The sequence below is a fragment of the Lynx rufus genome, unplaced genomic scaffold, assembly GCF_022079265.1.
Source record: "Lynx rufus isolate CCGP_SWC_20201006 ecotype Redwood Valley unplaced genomic scaffold, mLynRuf1.p SCAF_5, whole genome shotgun sequence".
Lineage (NCBI taxonomy): Eukaryota > Metazoa > Chordata > Mammalia > Carnivora > Felidae > Lynx > Lynx rufus.
In genome coordinates, this window is record NW_025814867.1 from 15451661 (window position 1) to 15475015 (window position 23355).

Consider the following 23355-nt stretch of genomic DNA (forward strand, 5'->3'; position numbering starts at 1 on the left):
TCTCAAACTGGATAACACACTCTTTTATTTATTTTGCTGTTCAATTAAAAAAATACAAAATCTGGTGCTAAGAGTGCTCATTGCTACTGGGGCATTGTCATTTCCAAGCATTTTCAGCTGATAGAGCAAGGAGATAAGTGTGTATACTAACCTGTGTACCTTCACATATCTTTATCTATTTCTGTATGCAATCACCTGTATCCATAATAGGCTAAACACAAGTTCACAGTGTTGTCTCTACCTCTGTTTTATTGCCTTGTGATAGAGTACACCTCCCTTTTTCCTTGCTTACCAGTAGACTCCCTCCAACAGTGAGAAGTCTGGCTTTCGCCGTCTGCTAATTCCAGACTGCATGAGTAGCAGTGTCAGAATTGTCACTCTTTACTCCTATAGGACATGACTCTGTTGACTAGAGAATAGTCCTAATGTATAATCCCAATGAATAGTCCTAATGACAGTTTTCCCTGTCATCTCACTGCTTCCAAAATATGGAATGTTTCACAGATTCGCATGACGTCCTTGTGGAGATGTCGGGCTAATCTTCACTGTATCATTCTAATTTTCACATACGTGCTGACAAAGTAAGTGCCAATGATCCAACTTAACAAAGACGACTGTATGACTACTGCAGGAAAAAGGAATATACTTATTTATACATAAAACCTTTTAACATCTGTTATCTAACTTCTTTTACTTTGGTCCATTTAAAGGAAAAAGTCTCCCCTCCAAACTTATATGAATTATCATATTACTGAATTACTTAAGAGTTATAAAAATATTCATATTTTAAAATGTTTTAAAAGACATCTAGATCCAATACTCTTCTTGTTTAGCTCACTTAGTAAATAAGAATCCTTGGCGGGGCGCCTGGGTGGCTCAGTCGGTTGGGCGTCTGTCTTCAGCTCAGGTCATGATCTCACACTCCGAGAGTTAGAGCCCCGCGTCGGGCTCTGTGCTGAGAGTTTGGAGCCTGGATTCCGTGTCTCCCTTTCTGTCTGCCCCTCCCCTGCTCATGCTCTGTATCTCTCTGTCTCAAAAATAAATAAAAACATTAAAAAAAAATTTAAAAATAGAAATAGAAATAAATCCTTGGCAATTAGCAACTTAATTGTTCATATATCAGGGAAGGACTAGTAGTGGAATTTTAAAATCTGAACAAAAAGTTTATGTTTTTAAAAAATTAAGCATCCTCTCAACCTCATCTATCTTCTACATCGTTTTTACTATCAATTTGTGAACTTATGACTTATTAAAACAGAGGTAGTGGTTAGTGTCCAGCCCCATCTGAAAGGCTACTCAGTCTATATGAGTTATGTTTACTTATTTATTAGAATATTTATAATAAATGCACATTGTTCCTTGCCATCCACCTAACTCTTTACTATCCCTGACTTCACTTAAAATTTTTTTCCAGCACTATTGAGGTATTAACAAGTAAAAATTGTATATATTTAAGGTATACAATGTGATGTTTCAATATATTTACACATTGTGAAATAATTACCACAATCAGGTTAATTAACATATTCATCACCTCACATAGTTACCTCTTTGTGTGTGTGACGAGAATATTTGTGATCTACTCTTTTAGCAAATTTCAAGTATATAGTACATTATGATTAACTGTAGTCACCATGTTGTACATGGTAAAAGTAAATACATTTTTATTGCCATATAACTGACTATGGCTGTGATTTTAACACACATAATTGTAAACATTTTAATCTTTGTCAGAAGAGCCCCTGTGTTTGTTTAATATTGTCTAAGTTATGTTTTCTTTGATCATTAAAAGATTTTAGGTGATTGGATCATATAGGAATGACCGTTTTTTACATGCAACATAATCTTTTTGTTCGGAAAAATGAAAACCCATTTTAAATTGTGTGTGTATACTATTTAACTTTTTTCTCTTAAAGGAAGCATTGCTAGCTATAAATCTCTGTATTTTTCTAAATGTAGTTGGGCTCACCTTAAACAGAGAAATTGGAAATCATTACAAGACAGCAAATTATTTTACAATGGGTTTCAAATAATAATCACCAAAAAACTTATATGATATTGGTAAGATGTGATTGAATCAATGACTTTAGCCATATTTCCAAAAGGCTGGGTTCTTTTGAAGGTGAAAAACACATAAGTAGGTTTTCTCATAAAACCTGCATTAGTTTTCTAAGTCTGCCATAACAAAATACCACAGACTGGGCGGCTTAAATTTCTTTTCTCACAGTTCTGAAGGCTGAGAGTCCAGGATCAAAGTGTTGGCCAGTTTAGTTTCCTTTGAGGCCTGTCTCCTCTCTGGCTTGCAGATGCCAGGATTCCACCCTCTTGTTGCCTCTTCACATGGTTGTGGTTCTGTCTGTGCACACTCATGGGGAGAAGGACACCAATCAGACTGGAGTAGGGCCCATCCTAGAGGCATCATCTTAACTTGATCATCTCATACAGAATTTATTGTAAAATATGGTCACATTCCGAGGTAGTGGGATTGGGACTTCGACATATGAATCTTGGGGGACACAACTGAGACCCATAACCACATTTTGTTGTGGCTTCTCGAAATCAGAGTCTGCGTTCTATTTGTCGTTGCTTTTGGTTGTAATTACGAAACTCTTACCTCAGAGGATATTTGAAGTTTATCCCAGCAGCAAAGTGATATGAGAGTTGGCAGTTGTATTGCTTGTCTTTCATTTCCCTTTCTTAATTCTTTTCCGGAAAAGGAATTCTTGGTCTTTTTTCAGGGGCTCACGCACAGCATTGATTCAAGGGCTCATGCACAGCTTTGAGAATCTGATGAGATCTATTATAACAGTTAACCTCAACAGACTGCGTCAAATCTTGGTGGCCTAATACAATAAACTTTTTAAAAACATCAATACACTGGGTGCATTGGGCAAATTGGGCTGGTCTCAGTGAGGACTGCTGATTAGAGTATTGGCTGGGCTCAGTATGTGTGGTCACCTGGGTTCCAGTGGCTTCCCGCACAGGTTTGATGGTAGGCTGGCTGTGGGTAGTGGGTGGAGGTAATTGGGCCACGCGTTACCATCATCCAGCAGGCGAACCTGGGCTCAGTCACCTGGTTGTATTCGTAGGATTCTCCGGGGCAGGAAGGGAGAGAAAGCCCCAAAGAGTATTTTCTAAGCCTCTCCTTATATCACTTTTGCTTGTGTCTTCTTGGCCAAAGCAAGTCACATCAAGTGCAGTTTCAAGGGGTAGAGAAATAGACCCCACACCCTGCTGGGAGCTGCAAAGCCAGAGTGCAAAGGGGAATGCCTGTTGGAATGAGCAGGGTTTGTGGTCTCCAGTGAGAAGGAGGAGGAGGTGGAATGATGAGAACAATAAACTGAGTAAATTCTGTTCCTACAAGTGTTTTCCCCCAGGTTGAGTGATTGTTTTTTTGAGAACAAATGAAGGCTATTTTCCAAAGAAGTACAGATGCTGGCTGTTGAGAGTGAAAGCATAGCGGGAACAGGAAATGGAAAAGGGGTCTAAGGGGAAATGGGCGGAACACTCGTAGCATCTGCTTCATGAGCTTTTGGAAATAGGAAACAAATCCTCTGACTTCTCAGTAGATTAAAACGTGAGAAATTTTTCTGTGGGGGGCCAAGGACATTTTTTTTTCTCTGGAGGACATTATTTCTTGTTAAGGCATTTTCTTTTAAATGTGAACAGTTGACAGGTGACAACAGGAGACACTTTTTATACAGTTAGAACCAGCAGAGTCCTGGAAATTTCATTCCCATTTCCCCCACTGCCATGCTATTGAGCTCAAAAACACCAAATATGAAAATGCCCAACTGAGAGCCCTAGAAATCATACCTTCCTCTGCAAGCACATAACATAAATCTAAAACTAAGAATTCTTCTTCATAATCTCGCAAAAATAGCAACTCCTTGGATATTCTTTTTTTTTTAATTTTTTTTAACGTTTATTTATTATTTTTGAGACAGAAAGAGACAGAGCATGAACAGGGGAGCATCAGAGAGAGAGGGAGACACAGAATCTGAAACAGGCTCCAGGCTCTGAGCTGTCAGCACAGAGCCCGACGCGGGGCTCGAACTCACGGACCGCGAGATCATGACCTGAGCTGAAGTCGGACGTTTAACTGACCGAGCCACCCATGCGCCGCCTCTCCTTGGATATTCTTAATAGTCAACGTTGATTTATGTCTACTCTGGTTGTTCTAATATCAATTTATCAGTTTCTTTATACCTTAATCCACCATCAAAGCTAACCCTTAATCCCTACTCTACTTATGTAGAGGGCTGAGCACAGTCCTAAATACATACAGAAGTGAATTGCTAAAGTACTTAATTTAGGATGTGTGGGTATTAAGTGCTTTAAACCCTTTCCTGAGTTTCACTCTACAAATATGATAGAGGAGACTTCTATTACTCCAAAATATCCAGGAGAATTGCACTCCCCTCCACTTAAAAAAATGTCAAAACCATAAACTCTCACACCTTAAATTCATTTAAAGGCTGACAGCATCCATGTCCAGATTGGAAATGTGATTTCAGAAGAGATGAACAGGTTGGAAGTTGTCATTTTCTGCAACATATTTAAATGTGGTCTTCCTTCTACTTTATAGGCCAGAGTTGAAGAGCAATGGGAGGGGCTGTATCAGTCAGTTATCCCATACTAATGCTGTATGACAAATCACAAAAATTTCAGTGGCATTCAACAATAAGCATTTATTGGGGCACCTGAGTGGCTCAGTTGGTTGAGCGTCTGACTTCAGCTCAGGTCATGATCTCACAGTTTGTGGGTTCGAGCCCCACATTGGGGCTCTGTGCTGACAGCTCAGAGCCTGGAGTCTGCTTTGGATTCTGCGTCTCCCTCTCTCTCTGCCCCTTCCCACTTGCGCTCTGTCTCTGTGTGTGTCTCTCTCTCAAAAATAAATAAACATTAAAAAAAATTACAAAAAAAAACAATAAGCACTTATTGTTAGACTCATAGGTCTCGGTCTTCTGGGCAAGCTCTCCTTCCTTCGGGCTGTAGGTTTATGCAGTGTCTGGGGCAGATCTCCTCCGTGTATTTTATGCTGGACCCAGGCTGGTGGGACAACAGCCACTGGGATATGTTCTTCTCTTGGTAATGGACAGAAGCTCCTCAAAGGACAAATGAAAGCACTCAATATTTGCTAAGACAAAGGCTCTGGTCTGGTTCACTGTCATTTCCATATTCCACTGGCCACACCAACACAAAACAAAACCAAAGGCAGAGGTGGGTAATGACCACTTCCCAAGAGGCCATTGTAAGGGTGAGATGTGCAAAATGTTCAGAATAGTAAAGATCCAGAGCCAACAATCCCTTCTACCACAGAGGGGTGATTGTTTCTGGAAATAAATTCCTTAGGCACTTAATAGGCAATAGTTATATGGTTCATTGATATTTAGTGCTTAAAATGGAATTGCTTGATGGTGCTTCTTGATTCATCTGAGTCTGGGAGAATTCAAAGATAGTTTTTAATATATTTATTTGAATTAGTGATAAAGAGTTTCCATTTTTTCCCCTCATGTCTCCAACTATTGCTTGAAAATTGGACTTCTTTCTGTGCTGATTTCTTCTGCCTTTTACAGTATCTATTAACAACCTTATTTTAATTCAGCCCTGAGGTACTGAAGAGCGAGCCGTATGGGGAGAAGGCTGATGTCTGGGCGGCAGGCTGCATCCTTTATCAGATGGCAACTCTGAATCCTCCCTTCTACAGCACCAACATGCTCTCCCTGGCTACAAAAGTAAGCAGTGTTGGGAGACAGAAGGGTCTTGTGTTGCTAAAAATGCCATTTCTTTTCTCCCTAAATAGATCATTTGTGGTTTTTATGAAAATGTCAATTAAAAGCAGGCACATTGTTTTATTAACCACGTGATCTAGTCCATTATTTCCCCCCTTTCTTCTAAATATACATCATGTGCTATGGCACATTTCCCCCTATAATTGTCTTCATTTATCATAGAAAATTATACAAATAAATCTATCAAATTACTTTTGGTCTTTTATTTTTAATTGTGGTTTGGATTGCCTACAATTGGCATATTATATTATCCTACACATGATTTATTATGAATCTGAGGCTAACTTTAACTCAGCTTGAAGAATACAATCTGTGCTCGAGAACTGTTTACTTGATGTTAATTTTTTATTTGTTGGGATGTTTTTGTTTCTGATTAAAATGTGTGCATGGTCATAATGCCTATTGAGCAGCTTTCATGTTGTGGCCAAGTAGTGTAGATACTCGTGGCCTCTTTATGTCCATCACACTAGTCTGTCTGTTTTGCAGATAGTGCAGGCGGTATATGAACCAGTGCCAGAAGGCACCTACTCTGAGAAAGTGACAGATACCATCAGCAGGTAATTATCCTCACAACTCTGAACCGATAGGGATCGTCAAGAAAGACCTCGCGTCTCTCCGAATTTACTGTGTCCATATTCATGAAGAAGAAGGGCTGCCACATAATCCAAACCCAGAAAAATATTTGTGTATCATCAGTAATGGTGACCATTTGGAAGCCACTGAAGTGTCCGAGAGGAGGTAGTGTCTGCACTTGCAATATTATGCAGCCATCAGAATGATTATTCAGAGGGCTTTGTATCAGGCCGTAAAACAAATACGGTGAGAAGCTAAGTAAAGCAAACAGGATGTAAAGCTGTTTGTAACTCTGAGAAAAACTGTAAATATATGCACAGATGTGAGAAAAGGCTAGACAAGGACATAGGAAACTGGCAAAGGCCATGCAAAATGATAAAATCGCAAGCACTTTTTCGTTTCTATTTTTAAATTGGTAATGTTATGTTGTATAATAATTCTTCAAAGAAAGTCAGAAAAGAAGCGCTCCGGCCGGCAGTGTAGTAGGATTTTAATGAAAGTCATTTCCCGTTGCATTCACAAAGTTCTGACCTCACAGGGCTTGTCCCCGCTGACCTGTCACCCTTCCGTCCCACTTTCCCTCTGCTCCCTTGGTGCTCCCTCCCTCCCTGCAGCCACAGGGAGCTCCCTGCGAGTCCTGGCATGCGACTGCCTCTGGACCTTTGTCCTCCCTCTTGCCTTTTCCTGGACTTCTCTTCCCTCTGGTATGGGCATGGCATAGGCCCCATTTCATTCATGTCTCTGATGTTATTTGCCATCATCAGGGAGCCTGCCTGATCTCCCCACAGCCTCTCTGCTTTCTGACCCTCTTGCCTGCTTTACAAAGCTCATGGCACCCATCCCTTGACATGTTAGACAGGTCCATGCAGACTTGTTTCCTTATTGTCTGTCTTGTCCCCACCAGAAGGAAAACTCTCCAGGAGCAGGGTCTTCTCCAGTCTCATTCATAGCTCTTGAGAGCCCAGAGCAGTGCCTGGTACAAGACAGACCCTTAACAAATACTGGTTCTATGAATAAATGACTTGTTTTCTGGCTGCTATTTATATACGAATGTATGCTCCTAAGTTGGCTCAAGACTACTTATCGGCCCCATCAAGCTCAGTCAAATCCTCATTATGATCATAGAAATCCCAGACTCCCCCAAGATAGAATATCTGTCCATTCTCCTGCCCAGTTGCCTTTAAACTTGGTTCTGTACCTGCCCCAGCACCTAGCACCACCTCTGATGGAATGTGAGAGATGTATTCCCTTCACTTTCTCCTCTGAGCCTGTCGTTCACATTAATAGGTACTCTCACAGTTTGTAGGATTACATATTGAAACTTTCCTTGTTCAGCACAGTGCTGTCCTACAGTTAAGGGGCCCAGGCCCAGCTGGGGCTGAGTTTCACTAACTGTAGACTCTGAACAAACATTGGACCGTCTTTCTGCATCTCTGTTCCCTCATCCAGTTAAAATGGGGGCTGTAATAATACCAAAGTCATCAGGCTGGTGTGATAATTATACAAAGTAACTATGAAAATCACTTAGCATAGAGCTTGGCAAATGGTAAATCTTAAGCAATATTGGCAATTATCATTGTTAATATTATGGGAAATGAGCTGAAACCCCTTTCGGAATAATCTGAATTCTGCATATATTAGATCATGCCCTGTTGCTAATGAATCCAGACAAATGTATTTAAATTGCTCGTCTCCACAATTTGATCCTATTATCTGCTATTTGTTTTCTGGAAAGTGCCTTAAAAATTCAAGAAGTCTCCGGAGATGTGAAGACAAGAATACCAGATTTAGTCATTTAATTTCTCCTTTTCATAGGTATTTGAGTGCCATAAAGACCAGGGGAGGGGTGGTGCAGAGAAAATGTACAGAGACATTATTCTGAGTTTGTGGCACTGGGCAAACTCTGAGTTTGTGGCACTGGGCAAACTCTGAGTTTGTGGCACTGGGCAAACTCTGAGTTTGTGGCACTGGGCCATAATTTGCTTCTGACAGGCTCCCTGGCTACTGGTATCCATGTGTCTTGGGGCTAACAGGTTAGTGGAGGAGTCAGTTACCAATGCTACATGTAAAGTTTAAGAACATCAATAGATTCTGCAATCAGCTGGATTTTATTGATTGATCGATCGATTGATCGATTTTTTAACGTTTATTTATTTTTGAGAGAGAAAGAGAGACGGAGCAGGGGAAGGGCAGAGAGTGAGGGAGACACAGAATCTGAAGCAGGCTCCAGGCTCCGAGCTGTTAGCACAGAGCCTGACGCGGGGCTCCAACTCACGAACCGTGAAACCATGACCTGAGCCGAAGTTGGCTGCTTACCCAACTGAGCCACCCAGGTGCCCCTGGAATCAGCTGGATTTTAATCCCTGCTCTTCCATTCAACCGCTTTTCTCATCTGTGATGTACAGGTAGCAATAGTAACTACTCATGGGCTGGTTCCAAAGCCTAAATAGGATAACGCTTCTAGTGCTTTTCGCACAGTGCCAGCATCAAGTGAACCGTCAGTAAAATTAGGTATTGTTATTAATAATATTAGTGTTACTATTTATGGGATTAAGTATCTAAAATAAGTTCTGATAAATTTGATGAAGAATGGTAAAGGAAGCAATGAGAGAGTCCAGAAGGACTTGGCCTAGTCTAGCGACTTGGGGGAAGTTTCTGTTTAGAAAGAACATGTAATCCGAGACCTAAACAACCACTAATTCTCAAATAGTAAACAGAGTAGAGAAAACATTTCATAGACCATAGAGCTTATTAGTTTGAGGAACTAAAAGAAATTGGAGATGTAGCATGTCAAGTAAGGAAGAGAATAGCCAAAGAATGCTGAGGGCCTGGGGAGGCTGACGGGGGCCAGATCAACTAGGCCACGTTGAGGACTTTGAATTTTTATCTCAAGTACTGAGGAGAAAATTTAAGGTCATTTATAGGCTGGCATATAGTGAAAATTTCTTCTATAGGAAAGATCATGCTGGCTGCTCCGTGGGGAATAGACAGGAAGGATTGGGGGAGGGAAGGGAAGCGGATCTAGCTATCTCCCGAGAGATGATGGCGGATCTGACTGAAATAGTGGTGGTGTTGATGGAGAGAAGTGGGGCTGTTCCCATGGTGAGTTGGAGGTTGGGTCAACAAGTTTGGGATACAAGCATGAAAATGGAATGGCACCAAAAATGTGAAAACAACTGAGTTTATTCTCTGGACTTCAGAAAAGTGGAGCCACAACCATGGAGTGGAGTTCCAAGGAGGCCCAGGTCAGCTCACCGTTAGAAGTATGTGCCGGGGGCATCCGGGTGGCTCAGCCAGTTAAGTGTCTGACTCTTGGTTTCAGGTCATCATCTCATGGATCATGGGATCAAGTCCTGCGTTGGGCTTTGCACTGACGGTGTTGGAACCTGCTGGGGATTCTCTCTCTCCCTGTCTCTCTACGTCTCCCTTTCTCATGCTCTCTTGTGCTCTCTCTCTCTCTCTCAAAATAAATAAATAAACTTAAAAAAGAAAAAAAGAAGTGTGGGTCAGGATTAGAGATGCCCATAGTGAGGCAGGCTGCTGGGTGGGGAGTGAGTTCCCTGTCACCAGAATGTTTAAGAGGATGAATGATCACCATCAGGGGACTCGGGATGAAATGTTCATAAGGACACTTTTAATTCAAAACACTGAGATGCTATAATAAGTAAGAACTGATGATTTAGTTTTAATTTGGTAACTGATCATACATTAACGTGTGCATTCTGTAGCAGATGTGGTCTTCATTTAAGTTATTCGAGACTCATTGTCTGGGTTCACATCACAAAGTTTTATCTTTACAAAATTTGACATACATAAAACCAAATTCAGCCATGAATTTTATGCAATTACATATTTAATTTGCTTTGGATTTTTAGTCTTTAAAAATTAAGTTCCAAAAGAATAAGGAAGCAAATTCAATTTTCTATTTTTTTAGTTTCCTATTTTCTTTAGGAAATTGATGCAAGGAATATATAAAGGTAAAAGTTGGTCTTAATAATAATTTATGACTCAGCAAATTAGGCTCAGAGCTGATCAACAACAACATGATAGAGCCTTTGGAATATAAAATAGCCATTAATGGGAAACTTTACTGGACTCATTCTTAATTTCATACTTGGTGTTATTTCCAATTATATTATCCTTCTGCTTTCCCATCTCATTTTCACTGTCTACACCCGGTCTCAAGTAGAGTTCATGCAGTTGTGTTTCTAATGTGTAGAATCTTTCCTTTTTCCTGTCCGTTCATATGGCATACAAGCACATTCTGTCACTGGAACTTGTCTTTCCTAGTAGGCTTTTACATTGGGAGGATAACTTAGCAACCCTGAAGAGTTTGGGCAGAAAATAAATCCATTCTGTTGCTCTGCCCAGTACCAACATTACTATTTTTACCTTCCAGTACACTGTTAAGAGAGTATTGTCTGTTTACTTTTTTAAAAAGAAGAACATTTCCTTTTATGCACAAAATATTTCAATTGCCTTACATTTCTCTATCTGTGCCTGGTTGCATAAGCTGTCTGGTGCTTTGTTTCAGAGCCGGTCATGATGACTAACAAAGTTAATGCTTTCAGCTAGTTTTAAGGACAAAGGGATCTTTACATTACCCCCCCCCACTCTGTTTTTTTTTCTTTCCCCCCCACCCCAAAGTAAATATGACATGTTGCATTTTGTAAATTTATGGTGTACAATGTCTCCATAATGATGTATTGTATATATTTGATATATTGTAATATGATTGCTGTTGAAGCAATATTTATCATATCATATAGTTACAGTACAGTATTATTATCTATATTCATTATTCGGTGCATTAGGTCTCTATGCTTATTTACTACTCATCACGAGTTTGTACGCTTAGCTACCATCATTCTTATAGCCCCCACCCCTCGTGTCCTGATAACCACCATTTACTTTCTATTTTTTTGTAGCTTTGATTTTTCTAGATTCCATATAAGTGATATCATACAGTACTTGTCTTTCTCTGAGCCATCTCACTTAGCATAATGTGCTCAAGTTCCATCTCTACTGCCAAATATGGGAAGATATCTTCCTTTTTCATGGCTGAATAATGTCCCATTGTACATATACACCCAACTCTTTTATTCATTCATATGATGATGGGCATTTGGGTTGTTTCCATATCTTGGTTCTTGTGAATAAATATGGGAGTGCAGATACCTTGTTGAAATCCTATTTTCAGTGCCTTTGGGTGTACTCCCAGAAGTGGAGTTGCTGGATCGTATGGGAGATCCATTTTTTATTTTTTTTAAGGAAACTCCATATGGTTTTTTGTAGTGGTTGGAGGAATTTACATTCTCACCAACAGTGTTAGTGTTCCCTTCTCACCAAATCCGCACGAGCACCTTTTATCTCTTGTCTTCTTGATGATAACCATTCTAACAGGTGTAAGGTGATAGATCATCATGGTTTTTCTTTGCGTCTTCTTGGTGATTAGTGACGTTGAGCATCTTTTCATGTGCCTATTGGCTATTTTGATGTCCTCTTTGGAAAAATATCTGTTTAGTTCTGCCCAATTTAATCAGGTTATTTGTTTTATTGTTATTAAATTGTGTTTTGTTCTTGATGTAGATCTGATATGTGGCTTGTAAAAATTTTCTCTGCTTCTGTAGACTGCTGTTTCATTTTGTTAATTAAGGAGCAGAAGCTGTGAAGAAGCTTTTGAGTTTGACGTAGTCCCATTTGTCACTTCTGTTGTTGTTTTTACTTTTGGCATCATGTTAAAAAAAAATCATTGCCAAGACCAATATCAAGGAGCTTCTTCCTTTCCTTCTAAGAGTCTTATGGTATCGGGTCTTATGTTTAAGTCTCTGATTTTGAGTTAATTTTTGTGAGTGATGTGAGATAGGGGGGCAATTTCTTTGTTCTGTATATATTTCTTCACTTTTCCCAGAATCATTTGTTGAAGAGACTATCTTTCCTCCAGTGTGTGTTCTTGTCTCTGTTGTCAAATATTAGTTGAATATATATTCTGGAATTTAAATTTGGGGCTCTCTATACTCTTCCATTGGTCTATGGGTCTATTTTTATGCCAGGATGATAATGTTTTTATTAGTAGGGTTTTATAGTATAGTTTGAAATCAGGATGTGTGTCATCTCCAGTTTTATTCTTTTTTCTCAGGATTGCTTTGGCTAATCAGGGCCTTTTGTTGTTCCACACAAATTTCAGGATTGTTCCTTCTATTTCTGTGAAGAATGCCTTTGGTATTTTTATGGGAACTGTACTGAGTCTGTAGATGGCTTTTGGTGGTATGGCCATTTTTACAATATTTACTCTTTTGATACATGAACACAAAATGTCTTTCCATCTATTTGTGTCTTCTTCAATTTCTTTCAGCAAAGTCTTGTAGTTTTGTTGTATAGATCTTTCACTTCCTTGGTTAAATTTATTCCTAAGTATTTTATTATTTTTGATGCTATTGCAATTTGGATAGTTTTCTTTATTTCTTTTTCTAAGGCTTTATCATTAGTATAAAAGAATCCCCACTGGTTTCTGTAAGTTCGTTTTGTAACCTGCCCCTTTCCTGAAATCACTGATTAATTTCAACAGTTTTTTTCGATTGACTCTTTGGGATTTTCTATATGTAAGATGATATCATTTGTAAACAGAGAAAATCTTACTTCTTTCTTCCTAATTTGGGTGTTGTTTGTTTCTTTGCCTTGCCTCATTGCTCTAGTTAGGACTTTTCCAATACTATCCTGAATAGAATGATGAGAGTGGGCAACCTTGCCTTGCTTGTGATCTCAGAGGAAACACTTTCAAGTTTTCTCCATTGAGTATAATGTTACCTGTGGGTTTGTTGTATGTAGACTTTTTAATGTTGAGATATATTCCTTCTATACCCAATCTGCTGAGGATTTTTACCATAAAAGAATGTTATATTTTGACAAATGCTTTTTCTGTGTGTATTGAGATCAAGTAGTTTTTTATCTTTCATTTTACTGATGTGACGAATTACATTTATTGATTTGTATGTGTTGAACTTTCCTTGTATCCCAGGGATAAATCCCGCTTCGCCATGGTGTTTTCTCCTTTTAGTGTATTCTTGAGTTTTGTTTGTTAATATTTTGTTGAGAATCTTTGCACCTATATTCATCGGGGATATTTTTCTATAGGTTTCTCTTCTTGTGGTGTCTTTATCATCTGGTTTGGTATCAAGGTAATGCTGGTTTCTGGATGATCTATCCATTGCTGATAGTGGGGTCTACTATTATTGCATTGTCTATTTCTCCTTTAAGATCTGATAGTATTTGCTTACTATATTTTGATGCGAAGATCTTGGGAGAATGTATATTTATTATTGTTATATCTTCTTGGTGTATTGACCCCTTTATCATTATATAATGACCTTCTTTGTCTCTCGTTATATTTTTTGGCTTAAAGCCTACTATGTCTGATATAAGTATGGTTATATCTGTTTTCCTTTAGTTACCATTTGCTTAGAGTATCAATTTCTACCCCTTCACTTTGAATCTATGTTTGTCTTTGGAGCTGAGATGAGTCTCCTGAAGGCAGCATTTGGTTGGGTCTTGTTTTTTAATCTGTCTAGACATTCGGTGCCTTTTGATTGGTGAGTTCATCCATTTATATTGACAGTGATTATTGGTATATGGAGACTTACTACTACCATTTTGTCTTTTAGTTTCTGGTTGTTTTGTATCTGTATTGTTTCTTTTTCTTTGTGTTTCTGTTTACATTTTAGGTTGGCGACTTTCTGTGATAATTTTCCCAGTTTCCCCTTTTTTGCGGTTTTGTGTCTTTGCCCTAGATTTTTGTTTTGTGGTTACCATGAACTTTATGTAAAACGTCTCATAGATAAAATAGTCCATTTTATGCTGATAACAACTAATCTTCATTTGTCTATACAGGTTCTGTCATTTTCCTTCTCCCATTTTTATATTTTTGTTGTCACAAATTATCTCTTTTTATGCTATATGTTTACTACTGAATTGTTGGCATGTACAGGTTTTTTTTAACGTTTTTATCCTTTAACCTTTATGTTATAGTTTAACACCCTCTTCTGAAATAGAAGTACAATTTTGTGTACAATTTTGTGATTCTTTTTATCACCTTACTTGAAAATCTGGGTACTTCTGTCTTTTTGTTGAAGGCAGAAGAGCTCCTTTCAACATGTCCTGTAAGGCAGGTCTAGTGGTGGTAGACTCATTCAGCTTTTGTTTGGTAAATCTTTTATTTCTCCTTCATGCCTGAAGGATAACATTGCTGGATAGTTTTCTTGCCTAAGATTTTTATATTTCAATACTTTGAGTAATCATTCCATTCTCTTCTGGCCTGTAGATTTTCGGCAGAGAAATCTGCTCATAGTTTAATGGGAGTTATTTTGTAGGTTAGTCTCTTTTTCCTGAGCTGCCTTTAAGATTCTTTCCTTATCCTTGACTTTTGACAGCTTCACTATAATGTGTCTCAAAGTTTTTTTACATTGAGAGAGTAAGGTGATTTATTAGCTTCGTGGACTTTTATGTCTAGTTCTTTCCCCAGCTTTGGGAAGTTCTCAGCTATTATTTTTTTAACTGCCTCTCTGCCCCCTTCTTCTCTTTTCCTTATGGTATACCCATTATTTTTGATGGCTCTCTTAAAGCAGTCTGATAGCTCTCATAGGATTTCTTCACTTTGTAAAAGTCATTTTAAAAATAGAAGTTCTCTTCTCCTCCATATGAATCATTTCCCGATTCCTACCTTCCAGATCACATATCCTCTCTTCCATCTGATCTGTTGTGTTTACAGTGCTTTGTAATGCATTCTTCATCCCATTTGTCGGGTTGTTCAGCCCCAGAATGTCTGTTTGGTCCTTTTTTAGAATTTCAGTCTCCCTCAGTTCTGACACTTTATCCTTGGTTCTACCACCTCCATGAAGTCCGATCCACTCACCCTCAGTTATACGGAGGTATGGATCACTCCAGCATCCTGGTGTGCTGTGAAGAGGAAACCTTGTTGGTTTATGGATGCCCTACTGGTTATACATTGAAGGAGAGAGACAAAGGGAACAACTCACACCACCATAATCCTCAACTCTTTGTTTCTTGAAACACAAAATGAATACAACTGAACATCACATCTTTCTAATTCTTTCCATCTGGTCTCTCAGAGCAGAGTGGGGACAAAGGGGGTGAGGTGAGTAGAACAACCTAGGTTTTTGCTACAACACAATTTTGTTTATTTTATTGGAGAATCACTGAAGCACTTGTTCACTCTTTTTTAAAATTGTTTTTTCATGTTTATTTGTTTATTTTGAGAGAGAGAGAGAGAACAGGAAAGGGGCAGACAGAGAGGGAGAGAATCCTAAGTAGTCTGCCTGCTATCAGCACAGAACCTGATGTGGGGCTCGATCCCCTTGAACAGTGAGATTGTGACCTGAGCTGAAACTAATAGTTAGACGCTCAACCGACTGAGCTACCCAGGTGCCCCGGCATTTGTTCACTTTTAAGAATTCTCTGAAGTATCTAAGCAGGGATGATCTATGACCAATGCTCACTGCCTATGGCCTCATACTCAAAACTGCCCTGCACTTAGTGTTTAAGCCTCTGCATTAAAAGTCATGAGATTCTTAATAATTTTATCTTTAAATTTATGTTTTGGAAATTAAGTCTGAGGAGGCAAGGGGCATGTATGTTTGAGGCTGGGGAGCCTCAGTTCGTAAGTGGTCCCTCCAACTTCCTACTTCTCTGACATAGATTCTCAGCCATCTGCTCCTGACGCCCTGGCCCCTACCTGGCCTCCGGCTCCCTGTTCCTGACCCTGTCCCTGTCCCTGTCCCATCATTGCTACTGTTCTCTACCTGGTGTGGTGATTGGGTGGGTCAACATCCTGTATTCTGCTTTGTGGATGCAGACAAGGAGAGGATCAGGGTGCAGCATGTGCCCTGCTGGCATCTTCGGGTGAGGCAAAAATGAGGCCATCCTTAACCAGGGTGGTAGCATCATGGTGCACTGAGTGGGTGACACAGTGGGGCCTCTTGCCCACCTCCAATTCAGGTATCAAGTATGTCATGTGGGCATGGAGGTTGAAGTCTCTTGAGGGTCTCCTGTCTACCATCATTTAGGACCCTGGACTATGGGAAGGGAGATTGATTTCCTCACTCCCTGCTGGGGCACCACACTTTGATTTTGCACTGGGAACTCCACAAATTATGTAGCTGGCCTTGTCTCTACTATCTCTTGCCTCTCTTTGTTACAAATGCAAAGACCGAACTTTGTTAAATATGAATTGAGCAGATGTGTAAAGTGTCTGTCATAACCAGAGGGCAAGACCACTGCCTTAGCAAGAAATAACACAAAGATTAAATATGAGATGATAATGTCTTAAAATCTAGTTAAAAGATGTATATTTTACTCATAATCAAGTCTAAAAGAGTAATTAGCAAATTAACAAGTTAGAGTCTTATTTTGTCTTATGTTGTGAATAATAATAATAAAAATAAAATAGTTCCCCAATATTTCCTGGAGACATCAGTATAGGTGAAAGTTGTATGAACTGTAGGTTGCTAAATCAAATACAGATGTGCAAAGTAGGTATTTTTCTCAAAGTCCAAATAAAGTAAAGTTTATTAAGAAGAACATGGCTTCAGTGAAATTAGAGAATTTGAATTAAAATATCATAGTGAGTACCGGAAGTATTTAAAGCATACTAACAATGATCATGATAACTGATTCCATGGTGTCTTGAATATCCTTGTATTACTGTTTAGCTGTGACATAAATAATACTCTCTTTAATAAGCTGGTTGCCATTTCCTACCTCCAAATCACAGAAAATATTAGCATGCAATGTGTCACATTAGCTACTTAAAAAAAATATTACAGACATCTTAAACCTCTGAGTAACTGGATTGCATTTTAGTTTTATGACTTCATGTTTTGTAAGGCTCACACTAATCAAGTTGGGTTGATATTGCTGCTGTACAGCTGGGAAAAGCCAATAAGTTGTGATCCCTTAAAAACCTTCCTTTCGTTTGGTGCATCAGGGTGGTCATCAGGGCCTACATTCTTGGGATCCCTCTTTGTTTCACTGAGTGATGACTTGGCAGTGATTATAGAAAATAACCAGTTCACACAGGAGTGGGTGACCGTATCCACCTGTCCTGAGACCTGAGGAACAATTCACGCTCAGCCTGTAGCCCTTGCCTGTCAGCCCAACTGCAAAGAGAACAGTGCTGCCTCCCTCGGCTTCCCAAACATTCCAAACACCTTTTGAGAAGTCATGGATTCAAAACTATGCTTGATGTCCATCTTATCTCAGGTGTTCTTGGGTGCAGACACCATGGTGGACACACAGTGGGGTTTAACTTTGACCTCCACACCCCATGGCCTTGGTCCCAACATTGACCAGAGTGCTGTAATTAGCTTATGTTCTCTTAGGTGCCTCACTCCTGATGCAGAAGCCCGCCCAGATATTGTAGAAGTCAGCTCGATGATATCAGATGTCATGATGAAGTATTTAGACAACTTATCTACATCCCAGCTGGCTTTGGAGAAGAAGCTGGAACGGGAGCGGAAGCGCACGCAGAGGTACTTTATGGAAGCCAATCGAAATGCTGTCACATGTCACCAGGAGCTGGCTCTGTTATCTCATGTAAGTGCAGATCTTTCAGTCTCTTCGTGATAAACTCTAATAAGGATGTCTGAAGTTGTTCAGACTTGTCTTACTGGAAGGTTATCTTAAGTTAGGAAAATATTAATTGCTACACGCAGTGTTTCACTATTATATAGTTACATATTTGCATCCTTTTCTAGATCTTACACTTATAGTTAAAATAAGTCAATATAAATTATTTTCCAAAGAAATACACCTAATTAGAGGCATCTCTTAGCAATTCTTTAAGTTTATATTATGCTCTTTGTATAGGTAGCAGTGAATGCATGTATTTTCTTTCTTTAGCAATCTGATTTGGGGAAGATGGATGAAAATGTTGTGTGTTAATTCAGAGAAGGAAATAACAATTGCCTTAAAATTTTGTCTTATTAGTGTAATTGCTTTCATTACTGTTTGTGGTGGTAATAATGTTGCCATGCTTCAAATCAGAATATATCCTTTTATCTTTCTTGCCAGTAACCTTTAAATTATTTTGATGTTTAAGTTTATTTCTAAGCATAGCTTGAAAAAGGGAAAAGCCACAGATGTCCACATGTGCAAGTGACCAGTGATGCTCTTGTTGCTGTGTCTTGCTTTCCCGTGGTTTTTGTTGCATTGTGACCCGTGATCTGTCCTTTGCTCGTGCTCTGGGCTCCCCACAAGCAGGGATCTCGTAAGGGACCCTGCAGCCTGGTAGATGTTCTTTCCTTCCCTCTTGGGCATGAGGCCCAAGAAAAGAGGGTCATAATAACATTCTTGATCAGAGTACTTATTCATTGAATTCCTTTCCAGGACCCTAAAGAACTGTTCTGCCTCAGGTGGGAAAATTATATAAAAAGTTGATTTCAGAGAAGATACAACTGGGTTTCTTTTCTTTTTCTTTTCTTTTCTTTTCTTTTCTTTTCTTTTCTTTTCTTTTCTTTTCTTTTCCTTTCCTTTCCTTTCCTTTCCTTTCCTTTCCTTTCCTTTCCTTTCCTTTCCTTTCCTTTCTTTCCTTTTTTTTTCTGATTTCTTGAATAACAGAGTTTCCATCAAACTACTTTCTATTAAAAGCAAAGCACTAATGTTTGGTGTGTTTGTCTTGACATACTTGGAATCTAGTAGTTGAAGGTTCAATATAGTTTTCTTTTGGGGGGAAAAGCTCATTTTTATTGCCTTGCTGAGTCCAGCTGTCATTTCACAGAACAATCCATGGTGATTATCTAAGGCCTTGGTTTATGTTTAGGAGCATATAACTTGGAGTTATAGCTCTTGCTGAACACAGTTAAATCTTATATACAGTGAGTTAGACCTCACTTTTCTTGTTATTTTACTACCTGACTTTGTAAAAAGTAGGCAACAATGAGAAACACACTATTCTACGGATGTCATGTTGCATTCAGAGTATAGTGTTCCCAGTAAACGAAAATGTGAGAGATTTGGCCATTTCTATATATCTTAAGTATTTGAGGCCTTCTATTAAGTTCTGCACTGCAAAGCTACTTAGCCAATTTCCAGTTGGACATAAAAGAGTCATTTTATATTAGATTCGTGTAGCTGATGTGGGGGTAGGTGGAGTTAGTTTAAAATCTAACAGCAAAAATCCTCTTATCTTTAGCAAAACACCTTGAGAATGACTGTTTTATTTATTTACTTTTTCTCCTTGGCTTTTTTTTTTTTTTTCAAACTCTTAGTGTGGAAAATTTCATACGTTTACTGAAGTAAAGATAGCACTTTGTGTAGCAGCCCTCCAGCTTCAAGAGTTTGCTGCTTTGAGCCAATGACATATTGTCTTCATGCCCACCCCACTGCCCACTCCCTGCCATCCCTAGGTTATTCTGAAACAAACCCAAGACACCGTATCATCTCATCTATCAATATTTCAGTATGTATTTGGAAGGCCATTTTAACTGTAGAAATCTAGCTCTCCGGCCATAACCAGGTTAAACAAAGGGAGTGATCTATTATCGATGAGGGAGTTTTGAGGTTCTAGAGGTTCTGTACGCATCCATAAAGAGGGGGAAAATATTACCTATTGCAGAAGGCACTAGGATCAAATAAGTTAATGTGTTTGAATGAACTATGCAAATTAAAAAGTGGCACAAAATTATATAAAATGAACAGTGATTATGTAAAAAAAAAAGTTTTTGATGCAACTTGCTCATTTAGTCCATTAGTACTGAATCTGTGTGTGGTTTTCATGCAGTTAATATATATCTATTGAGCGCGTGCTACTAGCCAGCTTCAATGTCCTCATGGAGCATTCAGTCTCTTAGGGACTGTGGAGAAGTGCTTTACTTGTAGGCAAAGTTGATATTACTACTTTAAAAAAACCATAAAATATCTTCTCCTTTTGCACTATTTTATGCATATTGATAAGTTTTCATTTCTGGATTGATTGAAGGTTAACTAAAATGAAAAACGCAGCTTTATTAAGGAACTGAGAAGGATATGTGATTATATTTCATCAAAAGACAGCATGTAGCTAATTGGCATTATCCTTGCTAAGTACCAATTGTTATTTTTAAAAAACTTACATCCACACCATCGCTGATGGGAAAATTATAGGTATCGAATTTTATGTCTCTTTTTTTCTTAAGTATTGTTACAGATTATGATCGTTTCATTTCAAATGTAGTGGAATGCCTCCCAGAGCAGTTAATATCAGTAATATAATTACACAATCCAATGATAAGCAATAGTCAAAGGAAAGAGAAATTAGTGGGTGTGGTAGAACTTCATGAGTTTTCAACACTGATAAGGAGATCCATTATGAATTGCTGGATTTTGCAAATTAGTGGGTAAGCAAACAATTGATAAGAAACATTAAGGGCTCTTATGTCATGGGGTGTATGCTACTTACTTTTCCACACATTAGCTCGTTCTTAATTATGGCAATTTTCATAATAGGCTGGTAAAGACGAGTATTAATATATATTTCAAAAGGACAGAGAAGTCTTCATAATAAAGTCCACCCCTGTGTACTGTGGTTTAGACCGACCCTGTGAAAGAGAAGCAATATTTTCTTTTTGAAGAATAAGCTTTCTAATTTTTAGAATTCAAAATAACAGGTCACAAGGAGAGCACAGGGTCAAGAACAATAAGAATCAAGCAGAGAAAAATGAGGTGTAACTTTTACTTAAATATGTAATAAAAGCTATCGTGCTACAGAGCATACTGTGGCATTGTAGTAGTCAAAATCATGATTGGTGTTTCGGCATTGTGCACAACGTGTTAAACACGCAGAATAGCTGCCCTTTGGGCGTTGTCTTATGTCACAGGCAGAAAAATTGGTTGCAGGCATTTCTACACAGTGCACTGCTTAGATCTTCACCAGCAAATGCGAGGATGAGGGTTAAAACCCAGCCTACAATAATCTGGATAATCAATAGAAAATTTCAGTTTCACTCAGATTATTGGGATTTTGTGGATACAGCTTTAGACTAATGTTAACATTGGTAAATAAAGTGTATTTCTATGTGTACAAGTGGAGCAGAGCTGAACGTACCAGGGGGACCGAAGGGTAATCATGAAAGAAGCATGTTTTTAAAGGGTAAGTTTTGCAGGGATTCACCACTCCTCTTCCAGTGATATTTGTCAGGTACTTTTATCTTCATCATCTCTGTTTTATAGCTAAACGATTTTTTTACTAGTATGGTAAGTTCATTCAGTCTGGATAACTATTTTCGTATCCATAAACGCAACAGGGAACAATACAAAAAGAGAAAAATTGAAAGTGCTTACAGTTTATAATTAATAATAGAAGAACATGGGGTCCCCAGGTGGCTCAGTTGGTTAAGCGTCTCACTTCAGCTCAGGTCATGATCTCACGGTTCATGGGTTTGAGCCCAGCATTGGGCTCTGTGCTGACAGCTCAGAGCCTGAAGCCTGCTCCGGATTCTGTGTCTCCCTCTCTCTCTGCCCCTCCCCTGCTTGTGTTCTCTCTCTCTCTCTCTCTCTCTCTCTCTCAAAAATAAATAAATAAACTTTTTAAAAAATTTAACAAAACAGTGGAAGAACAAAGATCTGTTGAATGTCTTCTGAATGTAAGACATTGTGCTTGGTACTGTGAAGGTTATAAATAATTATAAGGAGTGGTCCCCGTTGTGAAATGACTTATACGGTCTACCTGGGAAGCCAAGACACATATGCAACTTGGGTAAATATCAAATGGAGGAAATTTGGGTAAATATCAAATGAGATCTATGGCTGATATAGTTCAGGGAGACTCCAAAGCAAGCAGGGTAAGTTTGGGCCTTGAAAAGTAGGTAAGAAGTCACTCCTGGATGGAAAAGAATAGCAAAAGTACATGAACTCCGGATATACCAGCTTGGTTTACTTAGGACTACTAATCACATTTTGGAAATGGTATTTGTTTTTAGTATTTTTTTTCATTTTTTTTTAACGTTTATTTATTTTTGAGACAGACGGAGACAGCATGAGTGAGGGAGGGGCAGACAGAGAGGGAGACACAGAATCTGAAACAGGCTCCAGGCTCCGAGTTGTAAGCACAGAGTCCAACGTGGGGCTCAAACTCAAGGACCATGAGGTCATGACCTGAGCTGAAGTCAGAGGCCCAACCGACTGAGCCACCCAAGCGCCCCTTTAGTATTTTTTAGTGTTTGTTTATTTTTGAGAGAGAGGGAAAGACCATGAGACAGGGAGGGACAGAGAGCGAGGGAGACACAGAATCTGAAGCAGGCTCCAGGCTCTGAGCTGTCAGCACAGAGCCTGATGTGGGGCTGAAACTCACCAACAATGAGATCATGATCTGAGCCAAAGTCCGATACTTAACCGACTGAGCTACCGAGGTGCCCCAGAAATAGAACTGTTTTATGCTAGAAAAGAGAAACCAAGAGAAGAGGCTTGCCCAAGGTCACCAAGCTAGTGTGCCAGTTTGTCCTAGCACTGAAAGTTGGATCTCCTGATTTATAGTGCATATTTTGATATGTATACTTTGCAAAGTCTGGGAAAGCAAACTGGTGCTAAATGGCAGAAGTTTGTGAATACCTGTTAGTATGGACGAAAGCCTTGAACTTCTCCAGAATAACTGACAACAAATTATCAAACTGAGGGCTAATTCTTCCTTCTTGTTCATAACTCCTTCTTGAGCTTTTTTTTTTTCTTCCTGTGGTTTCAACCACACTCCTCTGTCCTGGTTTCCATCCTACATCTCTGAATACTCTTTCTTATTATATCTCCCTGGACTCTTAAATTTTTATGTTCTGCTTCTCTTCTTGCTCTTCCCTTAAGTGAGTTTTATCCAGTTCCATGGTTTTCCATTTCAGATGAATTTGGGTAAAAATTATACAAAATGGGAACTTTATTTTCTATAATATATATTATTTTGGCATAATACATATATAATAATAATATATATAACATATATATATTATTTCTG

General features: G+C 38.9%; 1 protein-coding gene and 1 non-coding gene across 9 annotated transcripts in view; one reads left to right on the plus strand and one right to left on the minus strand.

Moving 5' to 3' along the window:
- Positions 1-23355, plus strand: part of NEK10 (NIMA related kinase 10) — a 208433-nt gene that overhangs the window by 112447 nt on the left and 72631 nt on the right. For 7 of the 8 annotated variants that reach the window (XM_047100316.1, XM_047100309.1, XM_047100310.1 and 4 more), the window contains 3 exons: positions 5609-5738; positions 6282-6352; positions 17762-17975. In XM_047100316.1, the coding sequence (XP_046956272.1) occupies positions 5609-5738; positions 6282-6352; positions 17762-17975 (415 nt within the window). The remainder of the gene's footprint in view (positions 1-5608; positions 5739-6281; positions 6353-17761; positions 17976-23355) is intronic. The other variant, XM_047100317.1, reaches the window with a different exon arrangement.
- Positions 483-589, minus strand: LOC124527390 (U6 spliceosomal RNA). Its single transcript, XR_006965849.1, has one exon. It is a non-coding gene; the product is annotated as a U6 spliceosomal RNA (small nuclear RNA).